At 36.3% G+C, this 22,972-nt stretch overlaps 1 protein-coding gene and 1 non-coding gene across 4 annotated transcripts in view; one reads left to right on the top strand and one right to left on the bottom strand.

Moving 5' to 3' along the window:
• LOC121416354 (peptidyl-glycine alpha-amidating monooxygenase B-like) overlaps positions 1-22,972 on the top strand; it is a 56,748-nt gene that overhangs the window by 29,205 nt on the left and 4,571 nt on the right. For 2 of the 3 annotated variants that reach the window (XM_041609926.1, XM_041609927.1), the window contains exons 11-19: positions 1,212-1,669; positions 2,372-2,501; positions 3,609-3,722; positions 5,861-6,153; positions 7,541-7,744; positions 16,621-16,733; positions 17,043-17,145; positions 19,511-19,612; positions 21,970-22,190. In XM_041609926.1, coding sequence (XP_041465860.1) covers positions 1,212-1,669; positions 2,372-2,501; positions 3,609-3,722; positions 5,861-6,153; positions 7,541-7,744; positions 16,621-16,733; positions 17,043-17,145; positions 19,511-19,612; positions 21,970-22,190 — 1,738 coding nt within the window. The remainder of the gene's footprint in view (positions 1-1,211; positions 1,670-2,371; positions 2,502-3,608; positions 3,723-5,860; positions 6,154-7,540; positions 7,745-16,620; positions 16,734-17,042; positions 17,146-19,510; positions 19,613-21,969; positions 22,191-22,972) is intronic. The other variant, XM_041609928.1, reaches the window with a different exon arrangement.
• LOC121416398 lies at positions 13,525-13,656 on the bottom strand. Its single transcript, XR_005970167.1, has one exon. It is a non-coding gene; the product is annotated as a U4atac minor spliceosomal RNA (small nuclear RNA).

Raw genomic sequence — 22,972 nt, 5'->3', positions numbered from 1 at the left:
TATATTTATTTTGTACTGTTTATGATCTCAGAAGAGTCCCTAACAAATTTCATTAAAAAAACAATGAAAAACAAAAGGTCCAAGAAACAAACAAATACATAAGAAATTGTAAAAAGCAATATAATACATAAGAAATTGATCTGATATCACATTTGTTTTAATGTACACCTGCTAAGAACACCACAAGGAGTTTCTAAACGAAAAATTAGAACATTTGGAGCTTCATTTAGGGAGTTAGAGGGAAAGCATGATTTTGCATACTAATTATGCATAAATAAGCATAATCACTTAATAGCAATTTGCATGAAATAAATTACTATACAATTTTGTAGATTATGTCCCAGACAACCTGCGTGCCAATTCTCGGCGCAATCGCACGGCTAACGGCCGAGATCTCAAGGGGGCCACCCCCCCCCCCCCCGAGCCATATGAACTCCCAAATACCCCGGCCTAGATACATTGTAGGGTTAACATGTTCTAATAAAATGGATTATCATCCTTGAACATGTACTTGTATTGAATTAGTCATTGTGTAAATAATGTGTGTACCTTAATCATTGAAGGGGAATTCAACCTAAACATTTAAAAGGGAGCATTTTCTTATTTATTTGCTTGATTATTCAGGGTAGTCCATTAATTAACCCCTTGATGGAGTTATTTAAAGAGCTGATTAAAATAAACAAACCAGGGACGTGTTTCATCAACATTTTCATCCGACAAGTTGTCAGATCTGACATCTTTCTCTGATGTTGATTGGCTGAGAGGTACTGTTACTATGGTAACTGTCGGAGAAAATGGGACTCGTCGGATAAAATGTCTGACAAGTCCTTTCATGAAACGCCCCCCAGATAATAGGCTTTTGCTATATATATCATCATCATGAGCTTTTGTAAAATCCTACTACTGTACATGTACGTACAGTGGTGCACAAAAGTTAGTGAACCTTACCAATAAATGAACATATGTAGAGTGTTGAGGTTCTGCTATGTTTTAGACATTTAATTGTGATGTCAGCTTAAATGATTACATTCAATTAAGTTTGTTCCCCCGGGCTTGCCAAGCATTGTAATGTTGTTTTCTACATTCAACACTCAGCATGGAGAAGTGCATCGTATGGTGGGGTTTACTAACTTGAGCACAAGTGTATTACATTTATACTTGTTTGCAATTGACTTACTTTTTTCTTCCTTCCTTTTTTTTATGATGTGCAGAGCCACACACAATGATGAAATGTGCAATCTGTATCTAATGTATTACACTGATGCAACCCGTGGTGAAGCATTCCAAGCTTGTGGAAGACCTGCTCCAAGCAGCTTCTTCTCATCCGTTCCTCCTGGTTCCAATCTCATCCCTGTCATGAAACCTGACTCTCAATCTGAACCTCATTCTCGTTACCGACCTGCTCCTGTTGATCCATGGGATCGTTATTATGATTATGATAATCAACAAGATTATGATGAAGGTCAACAGAGTTACCTACAAGATGGAAGCAATGTTGATTATGTTTCCCCTTCTTTAGAAGATGAGGATGGTGGTGATGAGGAAATACCATCAGTAACCTCTAAGCCTGTTGACATCATTCCACCAGATTCAGAATCAGACTCTACTCCGGTTGCTCCCAGTAATACAGTTACTCAACCAATCATATCAAGCAAAATACAATCATTTAGTAAGTTGCTTCAATTTGTAGCTATTTTGGGGTTTGTAGTTGACTGATAACTATTGTTACTTACATAATGTTTCCCAACAGCTAATGGGCCTTTTTTTCGTGGAAAAGTTAAAGTCCAAACACAGAAATTTCTGTGAATGAAGCATCTTGTTAAAGATTCTCGTAGTTTTAGTTTCCATTTAATCTCTATCAAAAATTCTATAATGGAAAGTTCTAATTTGAAGTTAACATTTATAAAATCACTTATGATTTTTTCAACATAACTATTAAGACTGCTCCGAAGTAAGTTTTATGTTGTTCAAAGGGCAGTAGTTGAGCCCCATCTTTTGATTTAAATGAAGCTTTTTAAGAGACATTATTTACATGTACCTCTGCCCATCAGAATAAGGGGAGTATGCGACAGTGTTGTCACTGTTTAATATGATATCCAAAACACTAGAATGCAGTATATTCTGAAAAGAAAAAAAAAAATATTGCATAACGTATACCAGACTATCAAAATCTGTTCAATCATTATAAAAGAGAAGAAAAAGCTCATCCAAATGGGGTAGGATGGTATTTGAAAGCTTTTATTGTAAATATGCTTACTTTTTTCTGTAATTGTATACACTGTCTAACAGGGGTGTGACAGTTCTGCTTATTTCAGCTATATTTATCTGTGATCTCTCACACCCCTAGTGTATGTTGATTTCTATATTGCAGCTGTATCTGATATTGATGGATGGCCATCTAGTGATAATGAAGTGACCTTAGGTCAAGTGTCAGGGGTCGCTGTTGATTCATCAGGGAACGTTCACATCTTTCATCGTGCATCAAGACCATGGGATATTCAGTGAGTACCAACTTTTCAATGATCCTTGCTATGATAACTAAAAGATAGAAGATATTTTATTTGCCTTTTGAATGCACATTAAAGTATGATTGCTACATGTAAGTTAAATACTATTGCAGCATTTAGACCTGCAATACTGAAGTGATTGGTATTAGTACTGTTGTTAAGTAAAAAAAAAAAAAAAACTAGAATAATATAGAAATAGAAATGAATCTGTACTAACCAAAAGTCAGATGTAATTTCAAAAATGTTTCCTAAAAAGTGAAATTAATCATGAAAAACTGTCAAAGATTAATGTTTCCTGAACTGAAAATAAAAAATGTATTTGTATAAAGAACACATGATTAAAATAAAAGTTTTAACCCTATATAGCCCGGGAGGGGGGGGCCTAAAAGGCACCCCCCCTTGACATTTTTCGCGATAATTTCTAAATGCAAAAAAATAATACGCTGAAATTTCATGACTTTTTTCTTTCACATCTCCCGCACATTTTGAGACCCTGTTTGCGAATATCGGGGGTGTACTTGCGGAGATATAGCACATATTCGTGACCAATGTCACCGAAAATGGCAATTTCCATTGACTTTTGTGTGTACAATGTATGGGTTTTACAAGAAATGTCGTCAGATGAATGTTTTTTTCTTTTTTTTCCTCACATAACTTCCTTTTTGGGCTATCACCAACTATTCTAGATTTAAAAAAACAATAAAAAATAGAGATTTCAGAACAAAGAAATACATAAAAAATTAAAAACAAAGAAATACATAAGAATTTAGAAAAACACGAAAGGAAACAAGAATATTATCGCGAAAAATTAGCATATGCGCATAATTAATTACTATTATAATGTAATAATTATACAATTTCAATACAGTTGAGTGAGCTGTCTTTTAGATTACATGACTGGCTACTAACATGCTTGATTCCATTGCATTTACACACCAAATTTGGTTGCAATCGGTCGATAAACGGCCGAGATCTGAGGGGGGGGGCCTAATAGGCCCCCCCCCCCCCCCGGGCTATGCAATTTCAAAATAGCCCGGGCTATATAGGGTTAAGTGTAAAGTGTGTAGTCTAGTAATTTTCATGATTGTTTCCTTATTTTAGTTCATTTCAAGGAGATGTCTTCACTCAGTCTAATCAAGGACCAATAAAAAATAATACAATCATCAAATATGATTCTAGCACAGGCAAAGTACTCAGTCAGTGGGGAGCAAATCAGTAAGTACTTCACATCTCTTTATACAAGCAAATTATCACATACTCAAAGAAATTGTCTTGAATGAATTCAACATGGTGATTTTATTTTGTTTCATGGCACCCTCCCCCCCCCCCCCCTTCTGACAAATGAAATTGTTATGTTGCCCTCATGAGCTCAAATTTTATGTTGATTACAATCCCCCCATTGGTTATTTTGATTATTATGTGTTTGTATTTATTTACCGCCATGTGGCACCAGTTAAAGCTATGCTTATGTTGGAACCCTGCCAACTTACATACAGTGTGTATCAAAAAAAGTTAACACTTAGAAAAAGTCCTGTAAAATTATAAATTTGTAATATCCTGAAGATTTTTTGACATTTTAACATTGGTACAGATCCATGTAAGCAAATGACAATATATAATAACTATCGAAAAATATTTCCACTTGAGTGAGCACCACTTACTTTTGAAAAGTTCGCAAAAAATGATTTGCGCAGAACTTTGAAATAGTTATGCGAATGAAAGTAGACCTTAATCATAAGGAACACATAGAATTTACCTAGTGAAATTGATTTGAATATATCTTTTACCTTTTTAACTTGTTTCCTTGCCCAAAACACTTCGAAGAGTGCCATTGCGCCCACCCCACTCCCCTACACACCGAGGCCATCATGACGATATTTGCTTTACACTGAGCTGTGATTTTCATGGAATGGCATAGGCTTGATTTTCATTTTGTTAATCATTGTCAAGTTTCAGAAAAGTGTGGAGAAACAAATATGAAATGTTAACCCACTTTAAGTGATAAAAACTTTAATAGTGAAAAAAAAAATGTTGGAGATGCCTGATATAAGCTTTTGTTTATGTCGCTATGTAGTTATGTCCTCAGATCCAGCCGGCACAAAAAGGGAAAAGGTTGTGCTTACTAAGTGTTAAAATTTTAATTTTGTTGGCAAAGTTGTTACAAAATGTTTGCATGTATCCATTTTACCCCAATTGACTAAGAGTGCAAGGTAAATGCATGAGAAATATTTTGCAGGTAAGTTTGATTTCACCTTTTCCCCTTGACACAGCGTGAAAACAAGCATTACTACGCAGATTTCTGCGAGCTTTACAAAAATGGACAGTGCTCATTCAAGTGTAACATTCTGTCAAAATTATTACTCTTATTGGATAGATGAGGCCCAAACCCAAGAATATATGTGAAAAGTTACACACATGTTGTATATTTTTTAATTCCCAGGGTTTTTTCAAAGTGTAAATTTTTTTTGATAAGCACAGTATATATACTTTTCCATGTATTGTACAACTCTCAGAAATGGATCAATGAATTAATGAAATGAAATCAGATTTAAGTAATTTCACGATGATGGTGATTCTAACCTGCAATAGATAATGACTCAAGTGACAAGACTTTGTGTCATCATTGTTTAGAAAGAATCATATTTTATCTTGTCTTTATCACAGAAGGCGATGCATGAATTAAAGATATGAAAGTATCAATTATTATTCTGTCTGTAGTCTTAAAGCAAAGACAGGGTTCAAAGCCCATCAGGGAAAATTATCTTACCCTTTTCCAGTCAGGGGAAAATCAGGGAATTTGATTTTAAAATACCTCAAATCAGGGGAAAATGCCCCAAATGAGGGAAAAATCAGGGAATTTTTATTGGCACAAAAGTCCAAAGCATGTTAGTCAGTCAGACTCTGTTATATTTTGTTACAGATAATAGCCATTGAATGACTGGTTATGGTGGTACTAATTAGTTTTACATGATTGATTTATACTGAAAATACATGTAATTCACTGCAACAACTTAGAAAATATGTGGAACTGGGAATGGGTGTAAATAATTTATCACTGAATTTTTAAACTTCATCAGGAAAAATCAGGGAATTTTGTTTTCTTGAAAAGCTGGGAACCCTGAAAGATTGAATTCATACCTCTTGTCTCCTCCATCATATAGTTGAGTCATGTGATTTCATTAGTACAGGATAGGTTGCAATAACAAAAATGAGATGCTATTTTGTAAAAATTGTAATCTAGTTAATATTGAGCAAGAAAATTGAATTAAATAATCTCTTGAAATTCCTCTCTACATTTTGATTATCCTTTTTTGAAAGAAATTTTAAATAATTAATCTTTGTTTTGTTTGTAGATTCTACTTACCTCATGGTTTATCTATTGATCATGAAGACAATATCTGGTTAACAGATGTAGCTATGCATCAAGTCTTCAAGTATCCTCCAGGGGGATCTGAAACACCCCTACTCACTCTAGGTACCAAGCTTGAACCAGGTGATGATAGGCAACATTTCTGCAAGCCATCAGACGTCACAGTTGATCCTAAGACTGGAAATTTCTTTGTTTCTGATGGCTATTGCAATGCCAGGGTTATGAAGTTCTCTCCTGATGGAAAGCTGTTATTACAGTGGGGACACCAACTTAGGGGTAAGCTTTCCTGCCTATGGTTTCATTTCCCACTTCATGTGAAATATAATCTAGGGACAGTGATTTTCCGTTTCTAAAAATTGCATTTTCCATTTCAGAAAATCTTAAATTCCTTTTCAGCATGTTTGAAAACCGAAATTCCATTTCCCCTTAGACTTTGTGTAGAGAAAAAAGTGACAATTTCATTTACATAGAAAATAAATATGCTATGAGTAGCGATGTCAAAATGCTAATACGCTGGTCAAAATTTGTACCTGCTACTGTAATAACGATGCTTTGAAATTGATTTTAATCAATGAGATTCGAGTACAAAAGTATCTAAAGAAACAAAATCAACATGAATACATCCTCACCTTTCACAGTATTCGCATTACTTTATGGTTAAATGAGATTTTATTGCTAATTTTGGGTTTTGGGGGCATTGTTTTGAGCATTCAACGACTTTCGCCTATCTGCCATTTTGGATTGAATAACGCGATCATTTCTGCTGACATGCAGACGTGAGTATAAACTAAGTTAGATAAGAGACTAGATGGAGGGGCTCGAGTGCAGTCACGATGTGTGGATTGTCATGATTGTTGTAGCGAAGTGAGATAGTGTTTCTTTTCCAGTTAATATTCATATTTTTGTAGAGGATTTTGGAGTAATTTCTGTTGCTATTCTGTGCATTTTGAGAAAAAATTTCAAAAAAAAGTTTCAAAAGGCAGATTCCGTGAATTTCGACCGTTTTCCGCTATCGCAAAAAATCACTATCCCTAATAATTGTCTAACAATTGTTATGTGGCAGTTCACATGATACTAACCAAATTATCAATCATATGATAGTTAAAACCTGCTTGAGCAACCACCCGTTTACAAGAACCACCTGTCAATAATGCCACAAGCTGAGCTTCTTTTGAATAATATTCCATTTTCAACCTCCTATTATAGGTATCTTTCCATAAAGACCACCTGCTTATAGTGATCTCTTTTCTTGTTTCCCTTTGGATAGTCTTTGTTCACATTTTAAATTACACATATTATAAAAAAATAATCTGTCAGTCAAATTCATGGCATTCAATGTCTTATGATGTGAGTCATGACAACATAATAAGATGTATTGTGGAAAAATTTTAAGTTGGAAGCGTATAGTATGCATTTTTGAGGAGAAATTTGTCTCACCATGTATGAATTACAATTTTTAAAAATGATGAGCTTTGTTGCATCATATCTGAGCAATGATTTATTGATTGTTTTCTCATGAAAAGTCCATTTAGCATTTAGAAAATTGATTTACCTTCTACCTACATGTACCCATATTATCTACCTTGTACAGCCATGCATATAACAACAACATATTTTCATGACTACTAGTCTTAAAAAAATTTTGTTTCCATCTTTGAATCAGGTATGCCTGCCAGTTTACCAGTTGGACAATTCAATCTTCCTCATTGTATTACCATGGTAACGGATAAGAATCAGGTTTGTGTGGCAGACAGAGAAGCGGGACGTATTCAGTGTTTCAATACTGATTCAGGTGATTTCACCAAGCAATTCCATCTCCCTGAGTTTGGTGGCCGTCTGTATGCTGTAACCTATACAAGCGCAAGTGGTAAGTACATGTACACTCATACAGAGCCAGTCAGTAATCTTTGAGCATACAAGCGCAAGTGGTACACTCATACAGAGCCAGTCAGTAATCTTTGAGCATACAAGCGCAAGTGGTAGATACACTCATACAGAGCCAGTCAGTAATCTTTGAGCATACAAGCGCAAGTGGTAGATACACTCATACAGAGCCAGTCAGTAATCTTTGAGCATACAAGCGCAAGTGGTACACTCATACAGAGCCAGTCAGTAATCTTTGAGCATACAAGTGCAAGTGGTACACTCATACAGAGCCAGTCAGTAATCTTTGAGCATACAAGTGCAAGTGGTACACTCATACAGAGCCAGTCAGTAATCTTTGAGCATACAAGCGCAAGTGGTACACTCATACAGAGCCAGTCAGTAATCTTTGAGCATACAAGCGCAAGTGGTAGATACACTCATACAGAGCCAGTCAGTAATCTTTGAGCATACAAGTGCAAGTGGTAGATACACTCATACAGAGCCAGTCAGTAATCTTTGAGCATACAAGCGCAAGTGGTACACTCATACAGAGCCAGTCAGTAATCTTTGAGCATACAAGTGCAAGTGGTACACTCATACAGAGCCAGTCAGTAATCTTTGAGCATACAAGTGCAAGTGGTAGATACACTCATACAGAGCCAGTCAGTAATCTTTGAGCATACAAGCGCAAGTGGTACACTCATACAGAGCCAGTCAGTAATCTTTGAGCATACAAGTGCAAGTGGTACACTCATACAGAGCCAGTCAGTAATCTTTGAGCATACAAGTGCAAGTGGTAGATACACTCATACAGAGCCAGTCAGTAATCTTTGAGCATACAAGTGCAAGTGGTAGATACACTCATACAGAGCCAGTCAGTAATCTTTGAGCATACAAGTGCAAGTGGTACACTCATACAGAGCCAGTCAGTAATCTTTGAGCATACAAGCGCAAGTGGTACACTCATACAGAGCCAGTCAGTAATCTTTGAGTATACAAGTGCAAGTGGTACACTCATACAGAGCCAGTCAGTAATCTTTGAGCATACAAGTGCAAGTGGTAGATACACTCATACAGAGCCAGTCAGTAATCTTTGAGCATACAAGCGCAAGTGGTACACTCATACAGAGCCAGTCAGTAATCTTTGAGCATACAAGTGCAAGTGGTACACTCATACAGAGCCAGTCAGTAATCTTTGAGCATACAAGTGCAAGTGGTAGATACACTCATACAGAGCCAGTCAGTAATCTTTGAGCATACAAGTGCAAGTGGTAGATTCACTCATACAGAGCCAGTCAGTAATCTTTGAGCATACAAGCGCAAGTGGTACACTCATACAGAGCCAGTCAGTAATCTTTGAGCATACAAGTGCAAGTGGTACACTCATACAGAGCCAGTCAGTAATCTTTGAGCATACAAGTGCAAGTGGTAGATACACTCATACAGAGCCAGTCAGTAATCTTTGAGCATACAAGTGCAAGTGGTAGATACACTCATACAGAGCCAGTCAGTAATCTTTGAGCATACAAGCGCAAGTGGTAAGTACACTCATACAGAGCCAGTCAGTAATCTTTGAGCATACAAGTGCAAGTAGTACACTCATACAGAGCCAGTCAGTAATCTTTGAGCATACAAGTGCAAGTGGTAGATACACTCATACAGAGCCAGTCAGTAATCTTTGAGCATACAAGCGCAAGTGGTGAGTACACTCATACAGAGCCAGTCAGTAATCTTTGAGCATACAAGTGCAAGTGGTACACTCATACAGAGCCAGTCAGTAATCTTTGAGCATACAAGCGCAAGTGGTAGATACACTCATACAGAGCCAGTCAGTAATCTTTGAGCATACAAGCGCAAGTGGTAGATACACTCATACAGAGCCAGTCAGTAATCTTTGAGCATACAAGCGCAAGTGGTAGATACACTCATACAGAGCCAGTCAGTAATCTTTGAGCATACAAGCGCAAGTGGTACACTCATACAGAGCCAGTCAGTAATCTTTGAGCATACAAGCGCAAGTGGTAGATACACTCATACAGAGCCAGTCAGTAATCTTTGAGCATACAAGTGCAAGTGGTACACTCATACAGAGCCAGTCAGTAATCTTTGAGCATACAAGCGCAAGTGGTACACTCATACAGAGCCAGTCAGTAATCTTTGAGCATACAAGCGCAAGTGGTACACTCATACAGAGCCAGTCAGTAATCTTTGAGCATACAAGCGCAAGTGGTAGATACACTCATACAGAGCCAGTCAGTAATCTTTGAGCATACAAGCGCAAGTGGTAGATACACTCATACAGAGCCAGTCAGTAATCTTTGAGCATACAAGCGCAAGTGGTACACTCATACAGAGCCAGTCAGTAATCTTTGAGCATACAAGCGCAAGTGGTACACTCATACAGAGCCAGTCAGTAATCTTTGAGCATACAAGTGCAAGTGGTACACTCATACAGAGCCAGTCAGTAATCTTTGAGCATACAAGCGCAAGTGGTACACTCAAACAGAGCCAGTCAGTAATCTTTGAGCATACAAGCGCAAGTGGTAGATACACTCATACAGAGCCAGTCAGTAATCTTTGAGCATACAAGCGCAAGTGGTAGATACACTCATACAGAGCCAGTCAGTAATCTTTGAGCATACAAGCGCAAGTGGTACACTCATACAGAGCCAGTCAGTAATCTTTGAGCATACAAGTGCAAGTGGTACACTCATACAGAGCCAGTCAGTAATCTTTGAGCATACAAGTGCAAGTGGTAGATACACTCATACAGAGCCAGTCAGTAATCTTTGAGCATACAAGCGCAAGTGGTACACTCATACAGAGCCAGTCAGTAATCTTTGAGCATACAAGTGCAAGTGGTACACTCATACAGAGCCAGTCAGTAATCTTTGAGCATACAAGCGCAAGTGGTAGATACACTCATACAGAGCCAGTCAGTAATCTTTGAGCATACAAGTGCAAGTGGTAGATACACTCATACAGAGCCAGTCAGTAATCTTTGAGCATACAAGTGCAAGTGGTACACTCATACAGAGCCAGTCAGTAATCTTTGAGCATACAAGCGCAAGTGGTACACTCATACAGAGCCAGTCAGTAATCTTTGAGTATACAAGTGCAAGTGGTACACTCATACAGAGCCAGTCAGTAATCTTTGAGCATACAAGTGCAAGTGGTAGATACACTCATACAGAGCCAGTCAGTAATCTTTGAGCATACAAGCGCAAGTGGTACACTCATACAGAGCCAGTCAGTAATCTTTGAGCATACAAGTGCAAGTGGTACACTCATACAGAGCCAGTCAGTAATCTTTGAGCATACAAGTGCAAGTGGTAGATACACTCATACAGAGCCAGTCAGTAATCTTTGAGCATACAAGTGCAAGTGGTAGATACACTCATACAGAGCCAGTCAGTAATCTTTGAGCATACAAGCGCAAGTGGTACACTCATACAGAGCCAGTCAGTAATCTTTGAGCATACAAGTGCAAGTGGTACACTCATACAGAGCCAGTCAGTAATCTTTGAGCATACAAGTGCAAGTGGTAGATACACTCATACAGAGCCAGTCAGTAATCTTTGAGCATACAAGTGCAAGTGGTAGATACACTCATACAGAGCCAGTCAGTAATCTTTGAGCATACAAGCGCAAGTGGTAAGTACACTCATACAGAGCCAGTCAGTAATCTTTGAGCATACAAGTGCAAGTGGTACACTCATACAGAGCCAGTCAGTAATCTTTGAGCATACAAGTGCAAGTGGTAGATACACTCATACAGAGCCAGTCAGTAATCTTTGAGCATACAAGCGCAAGTGGTAAGTACACTCATACAGAGCCAGTCAGTAATCTTTGAGCATACAAGTGCAAGTGGTACACTCATACAGAGCCAGTCAGTAATCTTTGAGCATACAAGCGCAAGTGGTAGATACACTCATACAGAGCCAGTCAGTAATCTTTGAGCATACAAGCGCAAGTGGTAGATACACTCATACAGAGCCAGTCAGTAATCTTTGAGCATACAAGCGCAAGTGGTAGATACACTCATACAGAGCCAGTCAGTAATCTTTGAGCATACAAGCGCAAGTGGTACACTCATACAGAGCCAGTCAGTAATCTTTGAGCATACAAGTGCAAGTGGTAGATACACTCATACAGAGCCAGTCAGTAATCTTTGAGCATACAAGCGCAAGTGGTAAGTACACTCATACAGAGCCAGTCAGTAATCTTTGAGCATACAAGTGCAAGTGGTACACTCATACAGAGCCAGTCAGTAATCTTTGAGCATACAAGTGCAAGTGGTAGATACACTCATACAGAGCCAGTCAGTAATCTTTGAGCATACAAGCGCAAGTGGTAGATACACTCATACAGAGCCAGTCAGTAATCTTTGAGCATACAAGCGCAAGTGGTAAGTACACTCATACAGAGCCAGTCAGTAATCTTTGAGCATACAAGTGCAAGTGGTACACTCATACAGAGCCAGTCAGTAATCTTTGAGCATACAAGTGCAAGTGGTACACTCAAACAGAGCCAGTCAGTAATCTTTGAGCATACAAGTGCAAGTGGTACACTCATACAGAGCCAGTCAGTAATCTTTGAGCATACAAGCGCAAGTGGTACACTCATACAGAGCCAGTCAGTAATCTTTGAGCATACAAGTGCAAGTGGTAGATACACTCATACAGAGCCAGTCAGTAATCTTTGAGCATACAAGCGCAAGTGGTAGATACACTCATACAGAGCCAGTCAGTAATCTTTGAGCATACAAGCGCAAGTGGTAAGTACACTCATACAGAGCCAGTCAGTAATCTTTGAGCATACAAGTGCAAGTGGTACACTCATACAGAGCCAGTCAGTAATCTTTGAGCATACAAGCGCAAGTGGTAGATACACTCATACAGAGCCAGTCAGTAATCTTTGAGCATACAAGTGCAAGTGGTAGATACACTCATACAGAGCCAGTCAGTTATCTTTGAGTATGATTTCACTTGATTTTACATTTGAGCAAGAATAAAGAAAATGGTCCAGTGAATCCATTGTTCTGCTATTGTTCTGTCCCTGAGTATAGATTTCTGTGTTATTACACTCAAAGATTGCTGACTGCCACTGTATACAGGACTTTGTAAATCCAATGTAAATTTAAGCTAGTCATATACATGATGTACTTTTTTATATGGGGATTTTTTTAGATATGGCTAGCTCATAAAGAGTTAAGTTTGACTTTATACATTCATACTTGAATTCCTGTGTTAAAATGGTTCCTGCATTAATGTGCTCAGAAAATGTGAGATTACTTGAAATATACATTGCACTCTCTGTTTGTGAAGTTATTACCTGTACCATTGCTAATTTGATGGAGCATTATCATTCCTTCTACCTTATTCCTTCTGCTAAATGCATCATTGTTTTCCCCAACTCTTCTTTCTCTCCTACAAAAATATATATTTATTATAAAAAATGATAAATAAAAGGTTTGATTCAATATCACTTTATTGAAAACACAATAAAGGAAAGAAATTTACAAAGTCAATAAAAACATGATAAATAATATTAATAGGCCCATGTCTTGACACATAACTTTATATGTATGTGGAACTAAAGGAAGCAAAAAGAGGAATGAGTGAAAAATAAAAAAGAGAAATATTTCAATAGGGCAGTGAATAAAAAAAAGGAATTTAAAACATTGATATTAGTTGCAAAACATATTCCTGGCCACATAGTGTTATGCTTTTGTCTTTCACTGTTTCATAAGTTATATTCCCCATCTGGTCTGAATGGGAATCTTCCATAAATTGCACCAAACCTATCAGCCTAAACTGGAGGCGGTGACGTATGTGTTGGTAATTGGTGTTAGCAAAATCATCCTCACTATTCGTTCATTGAATGATCATGCTTCCCCAAGATAAGGACTGTCATCTGAATTATAAAGGCAAATTGACACTATCCAAAATTCTGTATTTTATGTCATGGTTAGTAAATTGTCAAAGTAAATAAAGTTATGTATTTATTGTATCTGTTATTGTAAAAAATCATGTGATAATATCCAACGATAAAAGTTTCAAAAAGTTAGAAAAAAGAAATATGTGTAAAAATAGGAAACCATTATAAAATGACTAAAAGTTGTATTGTGCATATGTAATTAGATGTTAATGAATATTCATATGAGTTCTGAGAACTAGGTTGACTCATTTCCCACATTAAATTGCCTTGTTAGTTTGAATAAAGCTGCTTGCACATTAAAATCTTAATTTTACATTATGACATTTGATTTACTATAAATGACAATTTCATTCTTTTGTATTATTAAGAAATAAACAATGGTTTATGCTAATAAGGTAAATTTGGTCATCATACATGTATGCTTTATTTTGCTGTCAAAGCAAATTCATAACTAAATTGGTCAAGTGTTTATTACACAACTATCTGCTCATGCTTTTCACTTCTCATTTCCCCCATTGAATCCAACATAAATGAAATGATGTCCTCATATAGATAAGACAGAATGTGTATGATATTGTATTTGTAATTTTTAATATTCATTAGGGAGTTGTATGCTACATGTATGCTAGTCTTATTCACAGACCTGTTTTACTAGTATAATTTGCTCATTTTTATAATGAATAAAAAAAAAGAATGTTTAATTGATCAACTTAAATCTTGGTCCATGTATGCATTTTGGTGAGATTGGGATGTGAGTCCCTTAGGGTTATCAAGATCAGAGGTCAAAGGTCATACAGGTCAACATACTCCTGAAAATTCTTTGCTCAATATTTAAAAACTCAATAATAATTTTACACATCAACTTCCAACTCGGCTCATCCATGCAGTTTAGAGAAACGATGATCTGATAAGATTTTGGGGTTCAAGAGGTCAAAGGTCATAGAGGTCATTTACCTGAAAATTAAAATCTGTAGATTGAGAGATCGGCTTCAACCTCAACATGTGTTAGCATTGCTCACCTGATCAGATCTGGGTTCACAAGGTTGTACATTTAGGATATAGATGACAACTGATAAATCTATTCATGAAGATTACCTAGGTCCAATATGGCAGATCAGCTTTCAACTTGGCTTATATTATAGGAGTGACAATGGTTTTATATGATATTATTAGGACTAAAAGCTCAAAGATTATTTAAGTATGTACTGTACAGGGTTCATTGACATAATGAATGAAGGTCCATTCAATAGAACATCATGGGGCTATAGGTATGTATTTGAAAGGCCACCGCACACCTTACGACCCAACTGGTCTACCACTGGTATGTGACTGAGTGAGGGGAGATGAATCGCAAGGTAGTCATAAGCCTTGATACCGCACACCTTGCGATCTGACTACCATGCTGTCTGCGACTCATGCATGCGCTTTTTGCCTTTTGCCATAGCAACTGAGAAAATGCACTTCTGCATATGCGTGTTGTTTATCGTATATGCGTTGTGCAACTCTGCTGTCTGATTGGCTGGAAGTTGGATTGAGCTTGTAATCCAGTCATAAGGATTCGACATTTCAAATCCTCACAATTTTCCTCGTGACTTGTTTCTGACCGGTCTGCAACTCTCAAGCTGACAAGAGCTGTGGCCTCATATCTCACCTCACTCAGTCGCAAGCCAGTCGTAGACCAGTTGGGTCGTAAGGTGTGCGGTGGCCTTACGCCTACATCATGAGATAATGTTGATTACAGTATATAATTTCATTTTGGTTACTGTTTTTATGTTGGGTTGCTCTGCCCGAGTCAGTAATGTCCTGGGTACCGTACACAAATGTTACCAATAATTGTACGCTTGATATTCATGATTGATTGTACATTATAGTCAATGGAATCAATCATAGAAAACTATTCTATGATCATTGCTAAGCTTTGTGTTTAGGGCCCCTGGACTATCTTTTGAATAAGCATCATTCACTCTATAACATGAATCTGTATTCCCTTTTCTTTATTGGTATTTATTCAATAAAATGATATGTAATGCAAATTATTATATTCTGGGATCATCGTGATCGATATCATGGATCATGTAATCCTGTGTCCAGTAACACAAAGGTAAGCAATTAAACGTACGCTTGATTTCTACGATTGGTTGTACAGTGTAGCCAATGGAATCAATCGTAGAAAAATGTTCTACGATCATTGCTAAACTTTGTGTTATGGGCCACTGTTCTTGTAAAAGAACCCAATGACCAATCTTTATTTTACAATCTACCCTAAAAAGAGGCTTGTTTCAATTAAACCCCTATACTATGGAGTAAGGTACGTGATTCCCCTTTGACAATTTTTGTGATAAGTCTCACGCAACTCTTGAGACCAAATTTGCTATGCTCGGGTATGTGGTTACAAAATTACACAACATTGTGCATGTCAGACTCACGATTTCATGTATAAAGTCAATTCCAAATATTTTTTTTAGCTGAAATTCATAAATAAGTGATTATTTTTGTTTTCACTTTTATTGTCAACTGTTGTGTAATTTGATGCTGTTTGACAATTTATTGCCGGAAATCTTTTCAAATAATCTTTTTTCAATACTGTCTTTAAAAAATTTTGTCAACAAATATAAAACCAACGAAATACAAATTAAACAAATACATAAGAAATTGATGTTGGTGCAGAAATTTGTTCCATTTGCAATTATTAGGTATGCTATTTTCACGAAAAATTATTCTATGAGTTGTATCAACGAATTAGAGTAAAAAGTGTAATTTCATGAATAGATTAGAATAAATCATATGACATTAAATATATGAGTTTGTGAATTTTACCTGTCGAACCACATAGATTACTTCAATTTCTACTATCGCGCACATTTTTGTCACAATCCGCAAAAATTGTTTGTCTTTTTTTAATGACTAACTAATGTATACTTTCTAAATCCTTTAAAGGTGGATTACTATATGCAGTGAATGGTCCCTCTAATGGTCTGAAACCTGTCAAGGGATTTGCTCTCAATTATACAAGTACTGAGATATTACGCATGTGGGAACCACATAGTCAGGTAGTACTATTACAGATTACCTTTTACATTTTTATTATCAATTATTTATGTCAAAGTAAATATAATAAAATGGTAATTTCTATTCATATGAGAATTAGATCATATGATCAATAGAATTTGGAAATCTCTTTAGGACTTTCTTTAAATATGTCCAGTTGTGGCTTATATTGATTTCATACACATTTCAAGTTTAAGGACAATCACGACCACCTCCCATCCAAGATATTCATTTTAATATTTTATTAATCACTTGCATTTACTTAATATGATGATGTAAATAATCTCTTTTCCCTCCAATTTTATTTCTAGAACTTTGAGAAACCACATGATATTGCCTGCACACCAGATGGCAAACTTGTTTACGTGGCTGAAATTGGTCCAAATAAGGTCTGGAAATTCACAACTAATGCAGGTAAGAAGTATTGTTTTATCATTGTAATTCAATGTACACAGGTAAAGCCCCCCCCCCCCTTCCACTTAAAGAAATGTTTTGGTTAGATTTTTGGATATTAACCTTATCCTTGCTGTTTAGAAATTGCATAGGCAGGGGTTACTTGTCCTCTTATTTTTGACAAACTGCTATTTATCAACATTAAACTTGGCTCTTGCAATTTTGTATTTGATGCTCATTTTTAATCAATATTTGATTGATTGAATGAAAGATCAGACAGTCAGGTGATTTTATTATCTTTACATTTTACACTAAGAATGATAACATTGTTACAATACAAATTTAATAATATATATGGGATATATGGTAATTTCCTTTGTGGTTGCACGAGTCAGGCATCACGCATTTATATCTCTATCTTTCCTTCCTTTTTCTTATTGTTCATGGCCTTTATTCAGAACTCTTGGTTGATTTAAACTCTGGTCTAAAGTTGCTTGTGACAAATCACTAACAGTGCATGTCTGTCTTATTTGTCAGCTCATCTATCACTTAGATCATTCATGACTCTCTTAGAATAGTAACTGAATTACTTCTTATTGCCATTGTAGCATGATGAAAGAGTACAGTGAACAGAGGAAACGTACTACATGTATATGCAAAAAAATTGACATTTTCAGCCTCCCTTAATTTTAGCACTGAGTTGGACGATGGTCTAAGTTAAATCAGAATTTAGAATACTGGCCAATTTATTCATTAAGTTTTATTCCAAAAGGAGCTAAATCCACTTTTGGAGTTTTTACATGTATGCAGAGCTGCCAAGTAGTACGGATTTTCAGTATTTAGTACTGAAAAATGAGAAGAATACTGATGGTTTCATGCAAAATACTGATTTCTCAAGTTTCAGTTTTATGTGTTGTCCTATGGTATTTTTTTGAAAATACTGATTTCCTTGCCAAAATACTGATTTTCAGCTTTAAAAATACTGAAATGTTCTTGTTCAGGTTGGCAGCTCTGTGTATGTAAATCAATGCTTTTTAATTTACCGCTTTCCTTCACTGTTATTTTATTTTGATAGATATCATTTGAGATTAATTAAATCGTGTTTTTAAGAGTCTGGCATTTAACATGAATGATTAAGATTTTTGTTTTTCTATTTTAATGTGTTTAATGCCAATTTTTTGTCAGTTTAAACATCTTTAACACTAGAAATCGAACGGGATGTTTATCTGTTGATAATTTTGGAAACAAAAAAGTGATATTTTTCCTTCTTTTCTACAGACGGGCTTTTTTTATGTTTTTATACCAAAAACTGCTCAGTCCAAAAAAATATTCATGAAAATAGTAAAATTTTGTCATTTTCATCAAAATATGCACTGGTGGTGTGAGCTTGTATCCACGACATGTGCCTAGTGATTTGAATGCATAAAGTTATGAAAAAGTAGTAAAATTAACCAATGAATTATTTTTTTTATCTCTCCATTGAACATTGAATAATATGATTATTTTTCTTATATTACCAACATCTCTCTTTTTGATAATCCCCCCCCCCCCCCCATTGTCTTCATCTTTTTTGTTCTTGCTTTTTTTCCTCTACTTGAAAAATTGTAAGGGGGTGGGGACACTTCTACTTTGTAGTGCAGACTCTTTCAATAGCAGATTCAGAAGATATGTTTTGTCATGATGCTGCCCAGATACATGTATGGAAGATCTTTATTCATACTTGACCCACATCTATCTTATTAGTTTAAACTCAGTGGCCCATATTCTGAAGTCGGGTATAAATTAAACTCTGGTGTAAAGTTGTGGTTTAACTAAGGACAGCCTATTGGGGCACAAATTCCTAATTGTACACATCCTATTTATTAACTCATTTGACACATTGTTCATAATTGTCTATTGAAGTATTCTAAAGTATTTTCTTCATTATAAAAGCAACAGGAAACAAAATAGTAAACATAAAAGAGATATACAACATAAACAGAATTTTTGGCTCTCCATAATTTTAGCACAGAGTTAGACCGTGGTCTCTGAAGTTAAACCCGACTTCAGAATACGGGCCAGTATGTAGTAAGGCAATTTTGAAACATCAAATTAATGTCATTCAAGCAGGAATCTTGCTCTATCAGAATAGCAATAAATAAATGTTACCATTGGATCAGGAATGATACTTTCCTTCCAATCACATTCAATTAATCTTTAAGACTCAACCTTGTAATTATATTTGTTTTGCTGTAAATTGTAAGCTTGCTGTAAATCAAATATAAAATTTTCTAAATTACTAATTTCAGCTGCATCCATATAGTATTTTTGCATGATAAAGGAATGATTTGTGTGTTGGCATGTTTGTTAATTGTGGTGTTCCTTTGTCTTTCCTTGGTTTCGTTAGAGGTTTTATCGTTTAGTGTGAATTCATCTGAAACTGTGTTGTCAACAAATGAAACAGATACTGCCACTGTTACTGAGGCAGGTCATATGCTTAATAACACAGGTGAGATGATAGGTTTCTTGTCTTAAATATTTGTATGTCTTTCCTCTCCTACAATAGACAAGAAAAACAAGTGATATAGGCATTATATATTGAAAAGCAAATCAGTTACATTGCTATCATTTACCATATAATCCTACCTCCTAACAGGATGAGTGCTGCGAATGCTGCAGTTACATTTCCTCCTACAGTGGCTATACAGTCAGTTGAAAACAGCCGTTTATTCATTTTCATTCAAACCATCTCCATGTACCGTAACTGGTACAAAATATGTTAAAACAGCTGTTTTCGACTCACCGTTTGGCCGCCATAGGAAAAATGTGACTGCGCCATTACTATCATACAAATTAAAAGCACCGGCATGAGTATGTTTGTAAATTACTCAAGGGTAATTACAAAAAAAGACCAATGTGGAGTACTTTTGAATATCCTTATGAATACCCAAGATGCCCACATCACCTCTAACATCAAAATTTCAAAAATGTGCATTATTTGTTTCATAAAATGGGTTGCCAGTATGAATTTGAAGTGGAATGTTTTTTTTTAAACCCTTCAAAACTTGTTTACACACATGAAGAGACCACATTTATTGGTTTTCTATACATCACATTTGTATCATTCAGCACAAGAAAGAGTGATCATAATTTGCAAAGAGCTTTATCAACACCCAATAGGGCCCAGTAACACAAAGATGATTAATTGCTAATTTGAAAGAACAATTCTGATTGGTTCCTAGTCATTCTACCAAGCAATATGATCTCACATTTTATAAATTACAATATCAATACAGTAGTTAAGTCTTTATTGCATGATCATCTTCTCAATGGATATTTGTAGCATTTTGTTGTCTTGCCCACCAGAGGTGAAGGAGAGACTTATATCCCTTCCATAAACCTTTCCTCCAATTAGCCGCCTAATAGTAATGCGGATAATTCAATAAAAATTGCGTTCACAAACACCGAAAATAAGCCGCATTATTTTTACGAGCCCCCGTCCTGAAAAAGGCTGATAATCGTCATGACAACTGGACACGCCCCCTCCGATGCGGTTGTGTTGGAAAAGGGTGACCGCACCATGGCAATTATCTGCATTATTTGGAAATGCGTTCATAACTCAAAATCTTGTCCCGATGCTGCTATTATGCGGATAATAGCAGCATCAAAATAATGCGGATAACTCTGGTCCTCCTCCAATTTTACGACCAAATTATGATGCTATTAGCAGCATAATTGGGTTCATGAAAGGGGTATTAGGGATCCAAATGTCGTCCATCCGTCACAAAATTATGACACCTAACTCCGCAACCGTATGTCACTTTTCAACCAATTTGAATGGTAGATGTACTTAGGGGGACCTGCATATTAGGCTGCAGTCGCAGGTCACATGGTAAGGTCATTTTCAGGTCAACGTTAAAGTTTACATGCAAGACTCTCTTATGACACGTAACTCCGCAAACGTAAGTCACCTTTCAACCAAACTTGGATGGTAGATGGACTTGGGGGACCTGCATGCTATTGCATTTGGAGGTCACATGGCATGGTCGAAGTTCATTTTGAGGTTAACATTCAATTTTACGTGCAAGACTCTTATGACAAGTGTTATTCCTCGCAAGTCACAATATTTTTGGTTATTTTCAAAAGTGGGCGAGACTCAAATTTGTTTTTGCCTTGTTTTATTGAATGTTTCCCAGATTGACATAGCTTCATGTTAATTGTGTTACAATACATGTAAAATGTATCTGCATGTAATGCCGTTTTCATACTGAAGGTGAAGTGGAGTTACTCCAGATTGAGTTGATACGCTTGTACTGTGGACCGACATTACACCCCCTTTCAAACTGGCAAGCTCCGCAGCAGGGTATCGGCAGTCGTTTCCGTCAAGTTCCACCATATATGTGGTGTGCGGAATCTACCCCATGCGGAAATGAATGAAGTTACTTGCGAGATAGGCGATACTGCACTTCTAACTCTGTAACCCTGTTCTCAAAGTGGGTTGAGTTCTCTACTTTGAATATGGATCAAAATAATCCTAGAATTTTCACTGCCCTCCAAAGCTGAGTAACTCCTGGACTCTGGAGTAATTCCACTTCGGCTGACAGTATAAAAGTGGTATAATTTGGTCAGTGCTCTTTTTTTCTAATATAACTTGTAAAGTGTCTTCTTCTTTTTTCCAAGTTCCCCTAAATAAGATTAGGAATGTACATTTTTGATCACCTTAATGCCAGTCAAGCAACAAACTATACCAGCAATAGATCCAAACTGACACTCAAATTATTCAGTGTTTTATCAATCAGTAACAGGATATGGTCCAATATTCAGTTTATAATTTTTTATATTTCTTCATTTAATCTTTTCCCTCAGGTAATAGTACTACATATCAACCAATACCAGGAGATGGACAGTTGATGAATGAAAGTGTTAATACACGAGTGAATGGATTGAGCAGTGATGCCAGGCTAGGTACAACCACTATCATAGTGGCTGTACTAGCTGTACCCATCCTACTCATGCTTCTTGTTGCTGTGGCGATAAGGTTACATGCTCAAGGGCACTTCAGGCTCAAGAAAAGACGGAATTATAAGGTATGTGATATAGCCTACACTACAAACCTATATCAGACAGGTTTAGAGTTATAAGGTATGAGATGTAACCTCCACTAAAAACCTATATCAGACAGGTTTAGAGTTAAAAGGTATGTGATAAAACCTACACTACAAACCTATATCAGACAGGTTTAGAGTTATAAGGTATGTGATATAACCTACACTACAAACCTATATCAGACAGGTTTAGAGTTATAAGGTATGTGACATAACCTCCACTATAAACCTATATCAGACAGGTTTCGGTATAATGTAAAAGAAGAAATTTCTGTATATCCCAATGCTACCCCCCCCCCCCCCACCTTGTATTAGCCCATCTGTCAATGTACTCCAGAATCGGTTTTGTCTATGATATTTTTGACAAAACTGTTCTGTAGAGTGAAATATATTTTTAACAAGTAATCTGGAGTCAACTTATTCCAATTTCTCTTTTATTATTTTTGAACCTGGGTTAATAAAGGATGTTCCATAGTTAAAGTGAAAACCATGTCATTATCACCAAACCTTACACAGAGTTGCTTTGGAATCCATAGAAGCCAAATATGCAACTCAGAATATTGTATATATGTAGGTTTATGTGGCTTGATTTTTTCTATTGACCATTTAAGTTTGCCACAATGAAAGTCTGGTAAAATGGTGGAATGAAGAGATTTAGACCTCATGGGATCACAATGTTGATTTTACTTTGAAAATACATGCAAAATTTTATGAGATTCTCAATTTTAGTTCAGAAGATTTTGAGAGTAATTACTCTACTCCTT

Source organism: Lytechinus variegatus, chromosome 5, assembly GCF_018143015.1.
Source record: "Lytechinus variegatus isolate NC3 chromosome 5, Lvar_3.0, whole genome shotgun sequence".
Classification (NCBI taxonomy): Eukaryota; Metazoa; Echinodermata; class Echinoidea; order Temnopleuroida; family Toxopneustidae; genus Lytechinus; species Lytechinus variegatus.
This window is presented reverse-complemented; position numbering and strand designations above follow the sequence as displayed.